The 22,204-nt window shown below is 36.0% G+C and overlaps 1 protein-coding gene and 1 pseudogene across 1 annotated transcript; both read left to right on the top strand.

Annotated features, from left to right (window-relative positions):
* The first annotated feature begins 5,177 nt into the window (after positions 1-5,177).
* On the top strand, positions 5,178-6,116 carry LOC140523455 (olfactory receptor 5AS1-like). Its single transcript, XM_072638320.1, has one exon. It carries the CDS (start codon positions 5,178-5,180, stop codon positions 6,114-6,116), a length of 939 nt encoding a protein of 312 aa, XP_072494421.1.
* Positions 6,117-18,017: 11,901 nt separating this feature from the next.
* LOC140523454 (wings apart-like protein homolog pseudogene) lies at positions 18,018-21,525 on the top strand (annotated as a pseudogene).
* The last annotated feature ends 679 nt before the right edge of the window (positions 21,526-22,204 follow it).

The raw sequence follows: 22,204 nt of genomic DNA, 5'->3' as shown, positions 1-22,204 counted from the left end.
AGGGTTGGAGTTGCTCGAGGGAACATGCCCCACTTCCCAGAGAACAAGATATAAATAGTCTTCATGCTTCACTTAAGTGGCTTATAATGTTAAGAAGAGAAATGTGCCCATATTTTACATGTAAGTTCTGTAAATGAGATTTTGAAGTGTTCTAAAACCATTGTGCATTTTGATCACATATGCAAAAAATGCTTAAGGAAAGACAAAATTGAGGTGGTAGTAATGAGCTGGACATTGTATATGAAAGTTGTTCTATTGCCTGACCACTGAAAGAACATGAGCTCTAGAATTTGCTTCTAGTCATGAGGAATGTTTTGTTCTTATCTATCTTAATACATTAATGTCAATGGCACTTATGGGGTAGCTGACCAGGATAAGGTAACTATTATGTCAGTGTATTTGGGGAAGATTAAATCTGACAGACCTTTGTGGGTATGAATGGTTGCCTGTGGATTACTAAAGCCTGACTCTATAATAATCTGTCCTAGTAAAAGCCTGATTTGTATTTTTATTTGTGTTTTTTTTTTTGCAATGTCTGATAATGCCTGAGACCTTACAAATTTGTAACCAGATTTTAGGTTGGACAACACAAACTTTATGCTCTTAAACCTATGCAGGCTCTCAATATCACAACTTTTAAATTAACTTATAAATGGAATGGCCTTGTTGACTTTGTTGACAGATATATTGATAGCCTTGCTGGAAATGCTCTCTTCATGTACAAACTGGTGTGGATTGATTTGAAAAGAGCTCATTTGGCATGATTTGACAGCACCTTACAACACAACCTTCAAGGTGAGAGGCTACAGTGATGAGAATTCATCAGTTAATAAATAGCACTGGGACACCAATTTTATACTTTCTGTGCTGGACGATACAGAGGATACAAGGAAATGGGTTTCAAAACCCTTTACGTAAGAGTTGCTGAAACATGTGTAAATCCACACATCAAGAAAAGAGAAAAGAAAGGACACAGAGACATGTATATCTGTATATATGACTTTTTAAAATAGGAAACTGGCTATATGAACTTAACACTTCTTTGATTTAAATCTTATTCATTTAAAAATGGGACAAATGGACACAGATTACCCTTAAGATATAAATAGAAAGATAGATGTAGAAATATATGTATAAAGATAGATAGATATAAAAAGATAGATGAATTAGACAGATACATATATATGCATATACACGTTACATCTATGTGCACACAAAATATATACAGACATGCATGTGCTTGCATATATCCTTCAGTTCTTTTTCACTCTTAACTTTCTATGATGGAGGGACTCTTCCTGTTTTAACATTCATTCTATGTTCACAGTATTCTATCTCCAAAGGACACTACCAGCTCTAAAATTCTATGTATTATATTCTAGGACCATAACAGTACTTTTAATTTATTTTTATAATTTTCAATTTATGGAATAAAATAAGAATTTCTAATACATAGCATAAAAAAAAAGATAATTGCATATGAAACAGCAAATCTATTAGGCACAACTTGCTGTACACAACCGCACTTCTATTTTATATTCTGTATACTCAAGTACCATCCAACTCTAAGATTCCATATTTTGTATTCTAAGGTTCCTTCTGGAGGCTATCATGTCATGTTCTGTGTCATCAGGTCATTTTCACTTCTGTTATGTGTCAGATTCCTTCTAGCTTTAATAATCAATTATTTTTAGATTCCATACAATAGCAGGAATATTGATTTTATAAAGTGATCCCTCTCTAAAGTCATACTCTGATTCTTCATAGTGGTAAGGAGGTTATGATGGGTTTCAGAATCTGTGTCAGCAAATTTCAAATTCTTTGAGGTCCTACAAAATTGAAAAATCATATTGGATATATTTCTATTTTGCTATTATTTTTCTATTTAACCAGTGACTAATATCACTGAGTATGAAAGGACTTTTTCAGTTTGGCTGCAGGGACACAAATTTGACAGTGTACTAAATTGTAGAATAGAAGTGATCTCTGCTAATGCAAGATACAAATAATTCAATAAAATCATATGTCCGTAAAGTATAATAAAGGCAGATGATTTGACAAAAATAATTAGAGCTCAAGACAAGATAAGCTAAGGTAGTAAGTGAAGTAAAATAAGACATCTTGCTGAGTCAAAAGGAAACATATCACCCTGTGTCATCTGTACCTGATAAGCTGCCTTCTCAATTTTCTTTATGCAGATTTAGCTATGTTTTTTTGTTAACATATTTGATTTTAACCTTTTTCTTTAAAAAAAAAAGATGTTTCCTTGGATTTCAAATGGAAGACTAAGAGGTTATCAAATACAATGGGAACAAATGATCAGTTATCAATCAATAAATATTTGTTAAATAAAGACATTGCAGCAGATACTGATCAGTGACTATTCTGATAGTGGCTCACACTGATAGTAAACAACAGACATTTTCCCTTCAATTAGCGATAATTACACTAACTCACTTCTATCTGTTGAAGTATCACTTTCTAGTTTTCAAAGACCTTTCCTAGAAAGAAAGCTATGGTGTAGCGAGTGCAAGTACGATTATCTGTACTTGGTAGATGAAAAATCGAGGAAACGAGGAGTGAAATGATATGGCCACACTTAAGCAGCAAATAAGAGACTAGACAGGAAATCAGTTCCAGGTCTTCTGATGCCCAATCACTTTGACCTTTTACATTGAACTACCACCCGATAAACTTTAAGAACCGGGTTTCTGAAAAAAAAAAATACACAAGATAGATTTTTAAATTTAATATGCATTATAAACATGGTCTCTATCAACTCCTTCAGTGAGATTATCAATAAAATAATAAATTAAGTGCTATTTTGTGGCATATATAGACATTTGAGGTATAAATATATCAACAGCAAGCAGGTTCAACCTCACTTCAGTATCCTCTTGCTGCTTCCCCTCAACAGTCATCTCAATTTCCATCCCACAGGCATATGGAAAGAACCATCTTTAACTTTATCTTCCAGATTCCTTGGGAGAAAACTTTATTTTTCTTTACATGTCTTTAAGGGTACTCTGATTGGCTATTCTTGGATTTTGTAATAAACAGGTGATATTCTCCTTATAATGTAGACGTTTATACAGTAGTTGGAGTTTATTTTTGCATCACTGTTTGTACTGAGACAAATTCAACTCACTTCATTTTAACTCAACTAGTATCTATTATATGTCAGACAATTTCCTAAACAAAGAAGGTATAAAAATCCATAAATAAAATAGCCCCCGTTTCCAGGGAAATAACATTATGTTAACTACTGGAACATATTATTCTTTGGGTGGTTAATCTCCCTAGAATTCATTCCTTTATGTATGACCTCTTACTGAAATCCATCAAGGATTAAGGTCTCAGTGGATTAGTTTTCATCAATCATTTATTTATTCAGTAATTCAATAACAGTTTGATAAACATAGATTAAATTACAATTTGTGAGAGATACAAATACAAAAGTCCCTTCTCTGGTGGAGCTCATATTCTACTAGAGAAATTCAATACACAATATGAATAACGTGTAGTGTTTTAGATGTTACAAAGCACTTTACAAGTATTTCATTATAACAAAATAAGTATCTCATTGTGGCAAAGCTTTAAAGACAGCATTATTATTATCTTCATTTTACAAATGTGAAAACAAAGGCAAAGAGAAGTTAAGCAACTGTACTTAGGATCAAGCAACTGAGGTAGGTCTGAGGTAGGACTTGAGCTGAGACATTCCTTGAGTCCAAGCGCAGGACCTTATTCACAAAACCATGCTCCCTCTTTGAAGATCCCTAAGATCTCTGACTGTTCTAAATACGTCTTCATTCACCTAAATTCCTGGGAGGAAATGTAACAAAATCAATAGGGAGCCAGGTTTGGAGCCAGGAAGCCCTGATTTCAAATGATGCTTCTGACTATGAGACATTGGAAAGCCATTTATCTTTTGTATAGGAAACTCCATAAGGCAGAAAAGATGCCAGCTTGCATTGGTGGAAAGATTTCCTCATGAGTGAGTTCCCTGTGTCAGTGAAATCACAAGTTGGTAAAGATGAGAATCTTTACTCTAATTCAGTTTTTTGGGTAAAAATTCAGTGTAAATACTATATTGTACTCAATGTACTTTGTACAACTGTGGAGAATCTCAGCCTTTATAAAGGTAAACATATTCTTCTTACATAGCAGTGAGAGATTCCAGCTTTCTCTGACTTAAGACTCAAAATTTGCATGTAGATATTCCTGCTCCTGAATTATTAAAGTCCATAGATCTCAACAATCTCTATTTTCTTATTGTTAATTGCTAGAATTTAAATAGTCCTTTGATGTTTATGCTTCACAAATATTATCTCATTCTGTCTTTACAATAAACTATGAGATAGATATTATTATTAATATTATTATGCACATTTTACAGATAAGAAAACTGAGGCATAGAGAGGTTAAATGAATTAGTCAGGAACAGAAAACTAGTAAGTGTACATGAGGTCCTTGGAACCCACGTTTTCCTGAGACCTTATGTAGCACTCTTATCTATTGTGCCATCTAGTTTCCTTGTTCTTATTTTTATGTTCAGGAAATATTACAATTCCTCAAAAGAAATTTGCTATGAATATAATATGTCATTATTTATTTGTGAATTGTCTATTCATACTCCTCTTATTATCTTATATAATTTGCAGGGCCAGATGAGACAAGGTAGATTGAAAGCTATGCTTGAGTCAGAAACACTTAGGTTGAAATGCCACACCTGACTCAAGATTAGCTTTATGACAATGAAAATCATTTGAATAATCTGGGCCTCAATTTCCTTATCTTTAAATGTGGCTATCAATAGCATTATTATAAATCTCACAAATTAATGTGATAGTCAAAGGAGAAAATAAATACTAAAAGCTTATACAAAAGCCCATCTGTTGTAATTATTATTTCATTAGCATTAGCATTTTATGATTAACACAATTAGATGTTCTTTGACACTATTTTTGCGTATCATATTTAAGATTGTCCCTCAAATACAGAATTCTTGAAGACTGAATGTTTTCTAGTTAAGACGGGAAAGACATTCTTATCTCTCTATTCATTTTCACAGAAGTGAGATAGAACAGATTCTGGAATTATTCAGTAACACGTAACCCAACTGAAAATCCCACCTACTCTTCGTCTCATTTGTGAAGGTCTTCCCAACAGAGAAGATGACTGACAGAAATTATACTGCACCAACAGAGTTTATTTTTGTCGGCTTCACAGATTACCTTCCACTCAGAATCACTCTCTTCCTTTTGTTTTTGGCCATCTATGTTTTGACCTTGGTGGGAAACATTGGTTTAATAATCTTGGTCAATATTGATTCTAATCTTCAAACTCCCATGTATTATTTTCTCACTAATCTCTCCTTTCTAGATATCAGCTATTCCACAGCCATAGCTCCCAAGATGCTAGTTAACTTATTATCTTCTAAGAAAAGCATTTCTCTATATGGTTGTGCCCTTCAAATGTACTCCTTTGCTTGCTTTGCTGATGCAGAATGCCTCATTCTAGCTGCGATGGCCTTAGACCGCTATGCAGCCATCTGCACCCCTTTGATATATTCAACACTTATGTCTAGGAAAGTGTGTGTTTCCTTTATTGTCTTGGCTTATTTCAGTGGAACCATGACTTCATTGGTTCATGTGTCTCTGACTTTCAGGTTGCCATTCTGCAGATCCCATGTTATCAATCACTTTTTCTGTGACATACCACCATTACTAGCTTTGTCTTGTTCCAGTACTTCCCTCAATGAGCTTCTGCTCTTTGCTTTATGTGGCTTCATTCAGACTAGCACTTTTGTAATCATTTTCATTTCTTACTTCTGTATCCTCATTACAGTCCTGAACATCAAATCATCTGGAGGAAAAAGTAAGACCTTTTCCACTTGTGCTTCCCACCTAATAGCTGTAACTTTATTCTATGGGACACTTTTGTTCATGTACTTACGTCCCACCACTAAATACTCTCCAGACACAGATAAAGTCATTGCTGTTTTTTATACTGTGGTCTTCCCAGTGTTTAACCCTATTATATACAGTTTCAGGAACAAAGATGTGAAACATGCACTCCAAAAAGTGTTGGATAGAAAATCTCCAAACAAATAGTGCCATAGGATAAGGAATTTCTCAATATATTTCAGCTGAATGGGAGTGTAATGAATATGCAGCCTAAAGAATAACTGTTTGGTAATCTACTTAATTACACCCCCAACACCCTCTGATAATTTGAAGACCACAAATTACTCCATTACTCTCTGTGAAAGTTTATTCTACTTTGGGATAGTTCCAAGAATTAAAGAAGGTCGTTGGGAAAGAAAGAATATGAACTATCCTGAGACCAATTTCCCAATTTTTGTTTAGTACAGAATACTTCTCTCATACATAAAGTTTTCTTCAGTTGGTAGTAGCTGACATGGTCATTAAAGGAGGTCAAAAAAGTTTACTCCTTAAATCTAAAGCTAAACAGGAAAAGACAAACAGGCTCCACCAACTTCAAAAATTAAAAATGCTATTTTAAGAACCCCAAGTTCCTGATACTAACAAAGGCCTATTTTTTTTTTTTTACAAACTAACACCAACAATCTCCAAGTTTTGCCAAATATCAGCAAGATAAAGAAGACAATAGTGTATGAAGGAATATAAAATGAGGTCAGTGGAGAGATTTATGCTGTGGGTGAATATATTGTAACCTGTAATCAATGATAAACTTTAAACAGAAATGAACAAGATCTATTAAACAAACATACAATATGAAGTCATAGAATGGTCTTTAAGACAAAAGTTGGTAATGTAATTCCAATAGTACTACTGTAATCTTAAGAGAAAAGACAGGAATTTTCTATCACATTGAAATTATGAATCTGATGATCATACTTCATGTAGTGGGATAGAATGATACAGGTAGAGCAGATGAAAGTGGGAAAGAGGAGTGGAGGAAAAGGAGTGATGGAAAGAAGAATGGATGAAAAGCATTAAAGGAGAACAAAAAAAGGAGCAAAGCAAGGTATGAAGGAAGGAAAGAAGTTATAAGAAAATCAGAGAGAGAAGGAAGGAAGGAGGGAGAGAAAGAGGAGAGAGGGAGGCAAATAAGGCATGAAAGGAGAAGGAAAGAGAAAGGATTATGGATACAAGCAAAAATAGTCAAACAAATACACATTCATTTAGCATGTGATATGTTCCAAACTCTGGGATCACAAAAAACAAAGAAAAATTAGCTATCTCCATACTCATGAACTTTGTGTTTTGATGAAGGAATTAGCAAATCTATGTGTGTGTATGTATGCATGTATGTATGTGTCTGTACAAATACACACACATATACATAAATACACACATGTGTACTCATCCATAATCACACAATTGCTTAGGGTAAGATAAAAAGGTTTTATGTAGAAAATTGCATTTTTTTTTGGTCACTCTTCAAAGCAGTAACAGATTCTATGGCGAAATATGGGATAATAATCCATTCCACGTGTAGGAGACTGTCATTTCAAAGGTGCTAAGATGGGAGTGTGGAATGCTATACATGAGGAACAGCAAAAGTGCTAGACTTGACCACAAATTTTGAGTAAGGGAGTATTGTGTGAAACTAGAAAGGTAGGTAGGAGCAAGCTTATAAATAACTCAAAGAGTAAAAACAAAAATACTTTATTTATATTTTATCCTAGAGGGGAAAAAAGGAAAGCACGAGATTTTATTGAGTAGAGAACTGACATATTCAAACATGTGATTTAGAAAAAGAAAAATTGAGGGTGCTTACCTAAGGTCTTAGATAAATTCCCTTAGATACTTCTAAAAAGACAATCTGACCAAATTTTGGAGGTGCAGAATGCAATAGGAGATAGACTGTGGTAGATTCACAGACCAGGACAGACTGGAATGTCAACAGGAAGGACCTGTTCCATGGAGGTGAGCCCACAGCACACAATGCAGTGCATCCTGCTGTGGCACACCCAGGAAACCCCCGGGTGACTTGAGGCAGCAGCAGCACTGCAGAATGGCACAATGGCAACCCAGGGAGGGAGACCAGTGAATGCTGACCTAGTGACAGACACTGAGCTTCAGGTATCAGCAACAGCCTCCCCTGAGGCTTTCAGCCCATAGATTAAAATACTTGAAAATGATGGAGTGATGGTTAAATGATCTCTCCTCCCTTACTGATCTTGAAAGAACCATAAAATATTTGCCCAGAAAAATCTTGGATCACTGGGATCAACAGAAAGGACAAACAGTCTCCTAGCACCTGAGGCTAGGAAAATGGCTTAAGAATATTCCTCTTATTGTGGTGGAGGTGAACCTGAAGGAGAGGAGCCCCATGAGTTGGAAACTTGCACTAGGACCCAGGCATGTCTCAGTGCTCCAGGGGTAATGAGAAGACAATAGAGCAACCGAAATCACCAAGCACTGAGCTTGCCTTTGCTCTAGCTCAGCTAGAATACACTTAAAGATCTCTCCCTCACATTTAAAGAGCTAGCCACAGGGCTAATAGGGAGAAACACAAAACAAAACAAAACAAAAGGCACCTGCCCATTGCTATGTCACATCAGCAACTCAGCACCAGGTTATCCAGCTTCTAACTGAAAGAACTAGAGGCCACAACACACAAAGCCTCACCATCATGAGCAAGAAACAAAGGAGGAAGGAAAAGACCACAGAATCTTTCTGTGTGGACAAGGACCAAAACACTAATACCAAAGAGGTCAGTATTGAGACTGTACTCCCATCTGAAACTTCAGAAGGGACTATGACCTGCTCACATGCACAAATAGCTCTCCTGGAACAGCTGAAGAAGGAAATAGAAGAAAAACTAGCCAGTGAAAGTATGAAAAAATAATTGTATGAAGAGAACAGCTTTTTAAAAAGGAAACTTGAACAAATCGAAAAGGAAGCACAAAACCTAACTGGGAAAATTGGAAAAATGGAAAAGGAATTACAAAAACTAATTGGAGAAAATAATTCCTTAAAAGGAATAATCGGACAAGTGGAAAAGGAGGTGCAGAAGTAAAGTGAAGAAAATAATTTTTTTAAAAGTTGGAATTGGACAAGTAGAAACTAATGACTCTATGAGACATCAAGAATCAGTCAAACAAAATCTAAACAATGAAAATATAGAAGAAAACGTAAAATACCTAATTGGAAAAACAACTGACCTAGAAAATAGATCCAGAAGAGAAAATTTAAGAATTATTGGGCTACCAGAAAGCCATGATGAAAAAGAGTCTGGACAAACCTTCCAAGAAATCATCAAGGAAAACTCCCCAGAAGTCCTACATTCAGATGGCAAAATAGAAAGAATCCATCATTCACCTCCAGAAAAGGATCCCAAACTAAAAACACCAAGAAATACTGTTGCCAAATTCCAGAACTGTCAAGTAAAGGAGAAAATACTACAGGCAACCAGAAAGAAACCATTCAAATATCCAGGACCTACAGTCAGGATCACACAGGACCTTGCAGCTTCTGCATTAAAAGATCAAAGGAATTGGAATATGATATTCTGTAAGGCAAAGGAGCTGGGACAACAACCAAGGGTTAATTACTCAGCAAAGTAGAGCATAATATTTCTGGCAAGGAGAGGGACTTTCAATGAAATAAGAGATTGCCAGACCTTCCTGACAAAAAGGCCAGAACTCAATAGAAAATTCATTCTTCAAACATAGGTCTCAAGAGAGGCATAAAAAGGTAAACAGGGGGGAAAAAACCCAAAAAAGTTATTACTCAATTTGGGCAAACATTTTGTCTCCCTATAAGGGAAGGTGATACTTGTTAATCTTGAGAATTGTCCATTTATTATGAAGCATAAAAGGGATACAAGTAAATGATGTGATGATAAAAAATGTGATTCAAGTATGCAGAGAGACTGTAACAACAGACGTGAAAAGGAGGACGCAGAAAATGATAAATTACATCACAGGAAGAAGTACGAAATTATATTATACTAGAGCTAAAGAGGGGAAAGAGATGAGCATTTTTTGAGAGGTACTCTCATCTGATTTGGTTCAAGGAGGTGACAATAAGCTTAATTAAGTATATAAATCTAACTGGCATTATAGACAGTAAGAGAGGAAGGGGGAAGAAAGGGGAGGGGAAGCTAAAACCGAGGGAAGAAGCAGTAAGGGCAAAGGGAAGCAAAAAGGAGGGGGACTGAAAGAAGGAAAGGAAGACTGCAGGAGGTAGTGGTGAAAAATACAAACTCTACTGAGGAGGGGAAGGGAGACAGGACAACTAAAAGCACAAAAGGTGGGAAAGAGAGTGGAGGGAAAGACACAGATTATAATCATAACTGTGAATGTGAATGGAATGAATTCTCTTATAAAACAGTAGCGGATAGCAGTATGGATTAAAAGCCATAATCCAACAACATGCTGTTTGCCAGAAACACATTTGAAAGAGGGGATACACACAAGGTAAAGGTAAAGAGGTGGAGCAGAATATACGGTGCTTCATCTGATGTAAAAAGGCAGCGGGAGCAATCCTAATCTTAGACAAAGCAAAACAAGAAATAGAGCTAAGTAGGTGGGAAAATATCAGTTGCTCGGTGGTAGGCTAAGCCAATATAATAAAAATGACAATTCTACCTAAATTAATTTAATTTAACTATCAGATTATTATTTTCCAGAGCTAGAAAAAATAGTATCAAAATTCATCTGGAATAACAAGTTGTCCAGAATATCAAAGGGACCAATGAAAAGAAATGCTAGGGAAAGGAGCCTAGAGATACCAGATCTCAAATTGTATTATAAAGCAGTAATTATCAAAACCACTTGGTATTGGCTACGATACAGAAGGATAGACAAGTGGAATAGTTAGGTACTCAAGAAATAATAGGCAATGATTATAGCAATCTACTGTTTTGCAAACCCAAGGACCCCTACTTCTGGGATAACTCAGTGTTCGACAAAAATTCCTGGGAAAACTGGATAGCAGTGTGGCTGAAACTAGGCATAGACCAATGTCTGAAACCGTACACAAGAATAAAATCCAGATGGGTACATGATCTAGTGATAAAATTTGATGCTATGGACAAATTGGTGGGGCAAGGAATAATGTACTTATCAGATATATGGAGAAGTGAAGAATTTTTGACTAAAGAAGAGACAGCATTATGAAATGCAGGATCTATAATTGTGATTTCATTAAACTGACAACTTTTGCACAACTAAATACAATGCAACCCAGATTTGGAGGGATGCAGAAAACTGGAAAAGAATTTTTCCAGCTAGTGTCTGTGGTAAAGGCCTCATTTCTAGCATATATAGAGAACTAAGTCAAATGTACTCATTCCCAAATTGATAAGTTGTCAAAGGCTATGAGCAGTCAGTTTTCAGAGGAATAAATTAAAGAAATCTATATATGAAAAAAATGCTCTAAATCACTATTGATTAGAGAGATGCAAATGAAAACAACTTTGAAGTACCACATCACACCTATAAGATTTGCAAACATGACAGAACAGGAACATGATAAATGTTGGAGGGGAGAGTTGGAACAGTAATTCATTTTTGGTGGAGCTGTGAACTGATCCAACCATTCTGAAGAGCAATTTGGAACTATGCCCAAAGGGTACAAAAACATACATACCCTTTGACACAGCAATATTGCTTGTAGGACTGCTTCTCCAAGAGATCATAAAAATGGAAAAGGGTCTCACATGTACAAAAATATTTATAGCATCACTCTTTCTGGTGGCAAACATTTGGAAATCAAGGAGATGACCATCAATCGGGGAATGGTTGAATAAATTATGGTATATGAATGTAATGGAAAACTATTGCACTATAAGAAATGATGAACAGGAAGACTTCAGAGAGGCCTGGAAAGACTTGTATGATATGATGTTGCGTGAAAGGAGCAGAACCAGGAGAACTTTGTGCACAGCACCGAGCACAGTGTGTGAGAGTTTTTTTCTGGTAGACTTAGAACTTCATTGTAATGCAAAGACTGAAAAAAATTCCCAATAATCTTTTACTGCAAAATGCCTTCCATATCTAGGGAAAGAACAATGGAATTCAATCACAGAATGTAGCAGATCATTTTCTTTTGTGTTACATTTTCGTTTGTTATATGGTTTCTCTCATTCATTTTAATTCTTCTATACAGCACGTGTATGGTACAAATGTATTTAATAAGAATGTATGTGTAGAACCTATATAAAATTGTATGCTATCTCAGGAAGGGAGGGGAAGGTTAGGGGAGGAGAGGAAAAAAGTCTAAGTTATGTGGTAGTGATTGTAGAATACTGAAAATAAAATAAATTAATAAATAAAAAAGAAAAACTGAAAAAAAAATCTCCTGTTTTCTTGAAGATAATTTAGATTGGAGAGCAACTTGGAGGACGAAAAGCAATTGGAAAATCACTGTTAATTGCCTCCTTAGAGGTGACAAGGATCTGAATTGAGGTCGTAGTTAAATGAGCAATTGTTTTGATTGATTTGTGGAAGTTAAGATATATTCCATCATTTTCCAGGGATTCAAAATTGAGCAATCAATTGATCAATCCACACGCAATGTTAAGCCATATAATGTAGAATCAAGTAATAAAATCAGGCTCAGGTAGAATCCTCTTCACAAAATCCTGATAAACAACTGGATCTTCAATCTATATTTGAAGCCATCTAATCATTGGGAACCATATGTGCTGAATCTTATATGGACTCTTATCTACACTTTATATACCTTAACTCTAAAATTTTTCTGTGATGACTCTATAACGGTAATTTTATATTGGCTGTCCTATGCCTATTTAAAATAAATTACCTCTATCATTTTACCTTTGTGGAACTCTGTAAAGTCTCATGTGAAAGTATGACAGATTTGGGAGAAGAATATTTCTGATGAACTGTACTACTGTGGCAAAAAATGATTTTTGAAAAAATATATAATTTATTTATTCTTCATTTCTCCACATTGACTTCCACAAGAATTTGAATTCAAAATTTTCTCTCCATCTCTCCCCAACCCCCATTCCAGGAAAGTATACCTGCCATCCACCCCTTCCTCCAGTCTGTCCTCCCTTTTATTACCCACACTTCCTCTATCCCCCTTCCTCTTTATTTTCCTTTAAGACAAAATAGATTTCTATACTCCATTGCCTGTATATCTTACTAAAGAAATTATTTCTTAAACTAGTCGGACCAATTGATATTAACTGATAATCACGGTGGTAATTAATCGATATAGGCTTGTGAGCTATAACTTTGAAAAGAATAGCAATTTACCTAGAATTCTGTGAAGATACATAAAAAAGTATGAAGCTGATTTGTTGGTATGAATGGGACTTTTAGAGAATGAACTTAGCCAGGAATTCTCAATGTAGGACAGGATACTCATTTAGGACATAAAACTCTCAAAAACAAAGAAAAATAGAAACATAAAATTTACCTTTTTTCGAATCTTAACAAAATAAAAATTATATTAACTAAAAGAACATGGCAGCAAAGATGAATATTTATATGGAAACTAAATAATGTAATCCTAAATAATGAGTGGAGCAAAGAACAAATTATACAAAAAAATAAATTATTTTCTTAACAAAAATGACTGCAAGGTAGAAATATAAAAATTTGTGGAAAGCAGTCAAGGCACTATTTTGGGGAAAATTTATATCTCTAAATGATTACATCAAAAAAAGGAGACACAAAGAGCAGATTATTTTATGAGGTGACATACTTACCCATAGTACACAACTAATAAACCTAGGAAAAGAACAAATTAAAAACTCTTACTAAACACCAAAACAGAAATCCTGAAAATCAAAGATGAGATTAAAAAACTGAAAGGAAAAAATGATTAGTAAACAAATCAATAAAATATTTGAACGATTAATTGATTCATTTTTTTAAGAAGAAAAACAAAAGATTGCTTTCAAAAATGAAAAGAATGAATGTACCACCAATGAAGGCATAATTTAAGGATCTTTCAAAAAAATTTTTGCAGTATTTTGGCTAAGATATGCCAATACACTGACAACCTAGTTGAAATTAGCAACAATTTTTAGAAATAAAAAAAATCCCAAATTAAAAGAAAAGATACAATACTTAAATAAGCCTATCACAGAAAAAAAATTGCTAGGTACAAATGGAGAGACAATAAAATTCTACCACACATTTCAGGATAAATTAAATACAATATTATATAAAATGTTGTAAAATATAGATAAAAATAGTCCAATCAAATTCCTTTTATGAAGCAGATATGGTTTCGATACCCAAAGAAAGTGAAGCAAAAGGAGGAGGAAAGCAAAACAACTATATGCCAATTTACATAACGAATATAAACAAAAATTTAAATAAAAGATGAGCAAGCACATTATAGCAATATAAATCAGAGATTATACACTATGATAAAGTGGGATTTATACCAGGAATGCAAGGTTGTTCAATATTAGGAAAACTATCAGTGGAGAAGGGAGCCAAGATGATGGAAAGGAGTCAAGATGTTGACTGAGGTTTCCCCAGTTTCCCTCAGAAACAATATTAAATCAATACTTTGAATGGATTCTGGAGTGGCAGAGCCTACAAAAAGATGGAGGGAAACAATTTTCCAGCTCAATATAATTTAGGACTTCAGAAAAGGTCTATCTCATTTGGGTAAGAGGGGAGAGCAGTTCAGTGCAGATGGTGTCTGGGCAAGTCATCAGGAGGTTCTTAGCCACAGCACAAATCAGAAACTGAGGTCCATTGGTCCTAGCTCAACTGCTGTGAGGACTCCAGTTCCAGAGATGAAGGTAAATTCCTAGCCCAATAATGCAGGCCAAAACAGAAATGACTAGGTTGGGCCATGCCACCACAATTTGCAAGCCACCGGTACCTGAGGCCCCAGCACACAATGCTAGTCATAAAGCTCTTGGCCCCCAACACAAGAAGCTTGTGATAGTGCTCCTATGCCCTAGGAGCAGAGCTCAAATTAAAAGTAACAATATAAGTCAAAAAATGAGCAAAAAAGAGCTTCTATGGTGACAGGGAAGAACAAAATATAAACCTAAAGAGGACAATAGTGTAATAATGGATTACATGTGAAGTGTCAAAGGGGAGTATGAATTGGTATGAAGCGCCAAAAGCCTTTTTGGAAATAGAGAAAGAGGAGATCAATTAATTGGGCATGCAACCAAAAAAAACCTAGAAAATGAACAAATTAAAAATCCCCTTTTAAATAAATTGGAAATTCTGAAAATCACAATAGTGATTAAGAAAACTGAAATTAAGAAGAAAGTACTGAGCTTATATATATATACATATATAATATAAATATAAGAACTGCTTTTATAAAAAAGCACAATAAAACAGACAAACATTTGATTAATTTGATTGTAAAAAGATAGAAGAAAATCAAATTACCACTATCAAAAATGAAAAGTGTGAATGCACCACCACTGAAGAGAAAATTGAAATCATAGTAAAGAGCTATTTTGTCCCCACAATATCCCACTAAATCTAACAATCTAAATGAAATGAATATTTCCAAAAAATATAAATTGCCTACATTAACAGAAGAGTAAATAAAATAGTTAACCCCATTTTAGGAAAAGAAATTCAACAAGTCATAAATGAATTCCAAAGGAAAAATTATCTATGGACCACATGAATTTACAAGTGAATTCTTCCAAACATTAAAGAAAAATTAATCACACTATCATATAGACTACTTGAAGAAATTAGCAAAGGAATACTATCAAATTATTTTTATGATCCAAAATTGATTCTAACACCAAAACCAGGAAGATCCAAAATAAAGAAAGAAAATTATAGATCTATTTTCCTGAAGAATATTGATGCAAAATTAAAAAAAAATAGCAAAGAGATTACAGCAATTTACCATGAGCATAATACATTAAGACCAGGAGTTTATACCAGGAATGTAAGGCTGGTTCCATATTAGAAAAAGAGCATAACTGACCATATCAATGATAAGATTAACCCAAAAATTGATTATCTCAACAGAAGCAGTAAAAGGCTTTTGAGAAAATACAGCACCTATTCCTATTAAAAACCCTAGAGAATATTTTTCCTTAAAATAATAAACAGCATCTAAAACCATCAGTAAGTACTGTTATTAAAAGCATAATCTTGAGGCATTCCCAACAAAAACAGTGGTGAAACAAGGATGCCCATTATCACTGTTATTATTCAATATCACCCTGGAAATGTTACCACTAGCAATAAGAGAAAAAATAAATTGAAGGAATTGTAATAGGCAATAAGGAAATAAAGCTATCACTTCTTGTAGATATTGCGATGGTATAATTAGAGAATCCTAGAGAATCAACTAAAATTACTTAAAAAGATAACTATAGAAAAGTTGCATGATATAAAATAAACCCACATAAATCATCCTTGTTTCTATATATCACTAACAATGTCCAGCAGCAAGAGACAGAAAGAGAATTTCCTTTTAAAATAAGTGCAGACAGTAAAAATAATTGGGAGTTTAGCTGCCAAGACAAATTCAGGAACTATATGAACACAATTACATAACTCTTTTCACACAAAGTCAGATCCAAATAATTGGGAAAATATCAGTTGTTCAAGGGTAGATAGAGCTAATAAATAAAAATAAAATTGACATTAAAATGACAATTCTACACAAATCAATTTACTTATTCAGTGCCATACTAAAGTACCAAAAATATTTTATAGAGCTAGAAAAATAATAAAAATTTAATCTGAAAGATTAAGGTCAAGGATATCAAGGGAAATAATGGGGAAAAAGCACAAAGGAAGGTAGCCTAATCATACCATAATTAAATTATATTATAACATGGCAGCCATCAAGAGTGTTTAGTCCTGGCTAAGAAATAGAGTGTTGGATCAGTGGAATAGGTTAGGTACCCAAGAAAAAATAATCAATAACTATAGTAATCTGCTGTTTAGAAAACCTAAAGACTTCAGTTTCTGTCATAAAAACTCACTATTTAACCAAAAAAAACAACTGCTGAGAAAACTGGAAAACAGTATGGCAGAAACTAGGGATAGACCAGCAACTTACACCCTATACTAAGATAAAGTCAAAATGCATACACAACTTGAAGACAAAGGCTTATACTATGAGCAAAGTAGGGGAGCAATGACTAGTTTACCTCTCAGATTTCTGGAAAATGGAAGATTTTCCAACCAAGCAAGAGATAGAAAACATTTTGAAATGCAATATGTATGGTTTTGATAAAACTAAGAAGTTTTTGCACAAACAAACCCAATGCAACAAAGATTAGATGGAAAGCAGGAAGCTGGAAAAGTTTCCGGGGTCATTTCTAACTTTGAACATTCTTTTGTTATGATACTGTATTGCTTTACAATGTTTTCCTAAAGAAATATACGTGGTGGGGCAGCACGGGGCCTGTGGGAAGCACCATGACCGAGCTGGCGGCTGGGGGAGGAAAGGGGGCGTCCAGTCGGAGAGCTCAAAGGCATTTGGATGATTCAGGGCCTTACTCAAACTCGAGCCCTGCTCAAATTCCAGCCCTGACCACTCACCAGGTGAGGAGGCAGCACAGGCGGGGGCTACAGCAGAGCGACGGTGGCCCAGCGCGAGGATCTAGTTAGTGCCAGTAGCATGGACCAGGCCACCTAGGCCCTGGCTGTAGGTCATTGCCCCGGGCTAAGTTGCGGGGCAGCCATGGAAGGCCCTCCCCCCTTCCCACTTTCCCACTCCTCCCTTCACCTTGGGCTACTCTTGGCCTAGAGCTGACTCTGGAGGCGGCCGGGGCAGCAGCAGTGGAACTCTTCTTTTTCTTCCCCTCCCACTTCTAGGGCGCCAGACCTCCACCTGCCCCCCCTCCCCACTTCTAACCCGCGGGGTCCCAGTGGCAGCCAAGCTCGCTGGGACCCCGCGCACGGGGAACAAGGTGAGTTAGAAGTGGGGAGAGGCAAAGGCACCCGCCGGAGCTGGGAGTCTCCTCCCTGCCAGCTTGGCACCCAGGCTTATTGGGAGGAGCTATCCAATGTGTCTGAACGCCCGAGTGAAAGTTTGAGACCCATGTCAATGCACATAGATTATGAAACAGGTGTCAAAATGACATCCAGATTTAGGAAAACGTAGCAGGAAAGGGGGAAATGGCAGTTCTAAATTTGATGAAGTATTTTCCAACAAACGGACCACCCCTAGTACAAAGTTAGTAGAGACTACCTTTATGGCCAAATTAGGCCAAAAGAGACCTAATTTAAATCCAGATATCCCAGAAATTCCTAAGAAACCTTTCTGAAGAAAATTCAGAAAATCCTTTTGGATTTCATAGTGATGAAGAGTCTTTACCAGTTTTTTCAAAGAATGTGGCCCAAGCTAAGAGTTCCTCCTGGAGCCTGGTGAAGCTGCTTATCTGGATGACTTCACCTCTGTACTTGAAGGTAACAGCTGTATTAGTCAACCAATCACCGAATGCATTATTGTGTGGAGCAAGTGTTTACCTTGTGAGAGTACTTTCCTTGGTTTAAAAGAAAAAAGTGCAAACCAAACCTTAGAAGATAGTGAAAACAAAAGTAGTCCATAACTAATAACTAAAGATAAAGTGCAGAATTTTAATGACAATGAAAAGAGCAGTCACTTTATCAACAAACATACTGAAAATGGTAATAAACAATCCAACCCTCAAACTACAGCCATTTCTGGATACACAGTTGAAGTCAAGGATTCCTATGATAGCTGGGATTCTTAAATTGGGAAAAGATCAGACTCTCCATCAGAAATGTCCCATACCAAGGTACCCCTACAAACTGGTTTAAACGAATGGGATGATGTTGCAGATAGACCAGGAGATTATATTTTAAGTTTGGATATATATCATCATTTAGAGATAAAGAATAAAGGGAGTGCCCAAGTAAAAATGAAATTGGAAATCTACAAGAAGCCATCAATGAAGATCTTCTGCAAAGTGTTCTCAGGCCAAGCAACTGCAGGACATATTGTAGGTTCAGTAAAGCAAAATCGTCACGAGGGGCATCACACTTTGATAAGCTAATGGATGGCACCAGTCAATCTTTAGCCAAAGCAAATAATGAATCAAATCAAGATGGTCTGAATCTTTTTCGGAAAGTTAGTGTAACCAGTTTCAGAGAGACAGTAGGACAGACTAGAGATTACACTGTTCTGCATCCATCTTGCTTGTCAGTTTGTAATGTCACCATTCAGTATGCAGTGGAGCGGAGCATGGGTGAATTTCACTGCAGCAGCTCCTACGGACTTGGGTGAAGCTGGCTGCTTGAGAAAGAAGACAGATATAGCTACCACCAAAACCACCAGTAGACATAGACCTAGCAATACCAAATCCAAAAAGGATATTAAACTTGAAATTTTTTGGGTTTGAAGACAATGATGAGGCAAAGGTTGATGAAAGAGGTTCTGGAAGTTATAATTACAAAATTAAATTTTGGATTTGATGATCTCAGTGAAAGTGAGGATGAGGATGATGTGACTGGCAAGTAGAAAGAAAAGCAAGCAACAAAAAACTAAATCAGCACCATCAGTCTCCTTTCAACCTCCCACAGAAAGCAATGATAATTATTCCCAGGGTAACCAATCTAATGCAAATCTAGGGGATTCACCTGGTGTGCCTGGAAACACAAAGAAGAGTACAAATAAATGAGATAAATCAAAGGAAAACACTAGGGAGATTTTTAGTGGTCCCAAATGATCTCCTACAAAGATATGCATAATGCTAGATATTGGAACCATCCAGAATCAGAGAACTCCCTGCCCAACAGTATTGAAAACTCAAAGTGTGACAGTGAGGCTTTCTTCAAAGGAGGTAATTCAGAGAGATGATGGAGTTTTTAAGGCTCCTGAACCACCACTCAAAGTAATAAAAACTGATGATACCTACTCAACTCTACCAAGAAATAGTAACTGCATTGAAATGTAGGAAAGAAGACAAAGAATTGTACACTGTTGTTCAGCATGTAAAGCACTTCAACGATGCAGTGGAATTTGGTCAAGATCAGGAGTTCACTGATGATATTGAGTATTTGTTAAGTGGCTTAAAGAGCACACAGCCTCTAAATACACTTTGCCTTAACTTGGCCACTAAATGCACTATGCCTGGTTTACAAATGTACCTGAGAGTACATGGGATGCTAGCCATGGTTTTTAAAACACTGGATGATTCATAACACCACCAGAATTTGTCCCTTTGTACAGCAGCTCTCATGTATATACTAAGCAGAGACCATTTGAAGATAAATCTTGATAGAGCTAGTCTAGATTTTATGATTCGACTTCTGGAGCTAGAACAAGATACTTCATCATTGAAGGTACTGAATGAAAAGGACCTGAATAAAACTAAAGAAAAAATCGACAACTTTGTGAAACTACACAACAAACACCTTGATTTGGAAAATGTTACTACAGAGCATTTAACAATGGAGACTTTATTGTCCCTTACTTCAAAACGAGCAGGAGACTGGTTTAAAGAAGAATTGCATCTTTTGGGTGGCCTTGATCATATTGTAGACAAAGTAAAAAAAATGTGTGGATCATTTAAGTAGTGATGAAGATGAAGAGAAATTGGTAGCTTCGTTATGGGGAGCAGAAAGATGTTTAAGGGTTTTAGAGAGTGTAACAGTGCATAACCCAGAGAATCAAAGTTACTTGAAATCATATAAAGATTCACAGCTTATTGTTTCATCAGCAAAAGCTTTACAACATTGTGAAGAATTGATACAACGATATAACCGTGCAGAAAACAGCATGTGTTTACCTGACAGTAAGCCTCTCCCTCACCAGAATGCAACTAACCATGTGGGTAAAGCAATATAACACTGCATGAGGGCTAATTTAACTAATGATAATGAATGGGACAGTATCAAAACAATTGAACAAAATGGTTTGATTGGCACAACAATGAATTGTGTGCTTCAGGTTCCAAAGTTCCTACCTCAAGAACAAAGATTTGATATCTGAGTGCTGGGCTTGCGTATACTAATAAATCTAGTAGAATACAGTACTCGGAATCAGCACTGTCTAATCAATATGGAAACATCAAGCTCTTTTGACTCCTTCTGTGCTGGAGAAAGAGATGATAGTTTAAGGATGGATGGATAGATTTATGCAGTTCAGGCTTTAGTACAGCTATTCCTCGAGTGTGAGCGAGCAGCCCAGTTGGCTGAAAGCCAGACAGATGAACTGATCAAGGAAGCTCCCACTGCACAGCATGATAACAGTGGAGAATGGCAAGAAACAAGTGGAGAGATACAGTGGGTTTTTGCTGAAAAGATAGATGGTCCTAAAGAAAAAGATAATAAGGAAGAGGATGATGAAGAACTTGACCTCAATAAAGCCCTTTAACATGCTGGCAAGCATATGGAAGACTGCATCGTGGCCTCATATACAGCATTGCTTCTTGGTTGTCTTTGCCAGGAGAGTCCAATCAATGTGACTAATGTGAGGGGGTACTTACCTGAAGGGGACTTTTCAATAATGACTGAAATGCTCAAAAAATTTCTCAGTTTCATGAATCTTTCTTGTGCTGTTGGGAACCACAGGCCAGAAATCTATCCCTACGGTGACTGAATACTTGGAACGCTGCTAGATACTTCATTTCTGCTGTGGGCACTCACTCATTCTGGAGCCACTCTTAGACAAAGGAAGAAGTCATGAAAGAAGTCCTTGAAGATACACCAAGAGTATTCATCTATGTCATTCGTTTTCGGATTTTAAAGTTACTGCTTGGTCTCTTAATCATGCATTCTGCATTTTGCTAAATGACAGGTACTACATCAATCTGCAACTATCAAAAACAGCGGGGGGAAGGTTGTGATGAAAAAATTCAGGCTGTTGACGTAGTGCAGTATTTAAATGTTCATACTTTGACAGGAATTACCTTTGCTCCCCTTCTTTTCTTGCTTTGTCCTGGCAAGTCGAAAGGTGAGAAAACTTGCTGCTGATAATGCAACGGCTGTGTATGATGAGCCACTGTTGTCATGCCAGCCAGGTACAAAAGCAGCTTTGCTACTGAGGTATCAAATAAGTGTCTGAAGTATATTCTGGCCAGCAGCATAGCTCCTTTCTTAGGTCTCATTTGCTTTTACTTTTTTGTTGAATGAATCCGAAATCATAAAATAAAGCTTTTATGTAATTTTGTGGTTTTTAACTACTGTCTATGTTTAAAATTTGTTGGAATCCAAAGAGGCAAGAATTGGATAGTTTATTTTTTTACTCTTAACCAGGTTCAAGTTGTTGGACTATTTTCCATTTCTGAGAATATCCTA

Source organism: Notamacropus eugenii, chromosome 2, assembly GCF_028372415.1.
Source record: "Notamacropus eugenii isolate mMacEug1 chromosome 2, mMacEug1.pri_v2, whole genome shotgun sequence".
In the NCBI taxonomy this organism is placed as follows: domain Eukaryota; kingdom Metazoa; phylum Chordata; class Mammalia; order Diprotodontia; family Macropodidae; genus Notamacropus; species Notamacropus eugenii.
Note: the sequence above shows the minus strand (reverse complement) of the source record. Positions and strands in the feature narration are given on the sequence as shown.

Coding starts and splice junctions, on each gene's coding strand:
- LOC140523455 (XM_072638320.1), top strand. CDS start 5,178: ATGACTGACAGAAATTATACTGCACCAACAGAGTTTATTTTTGTCGGC.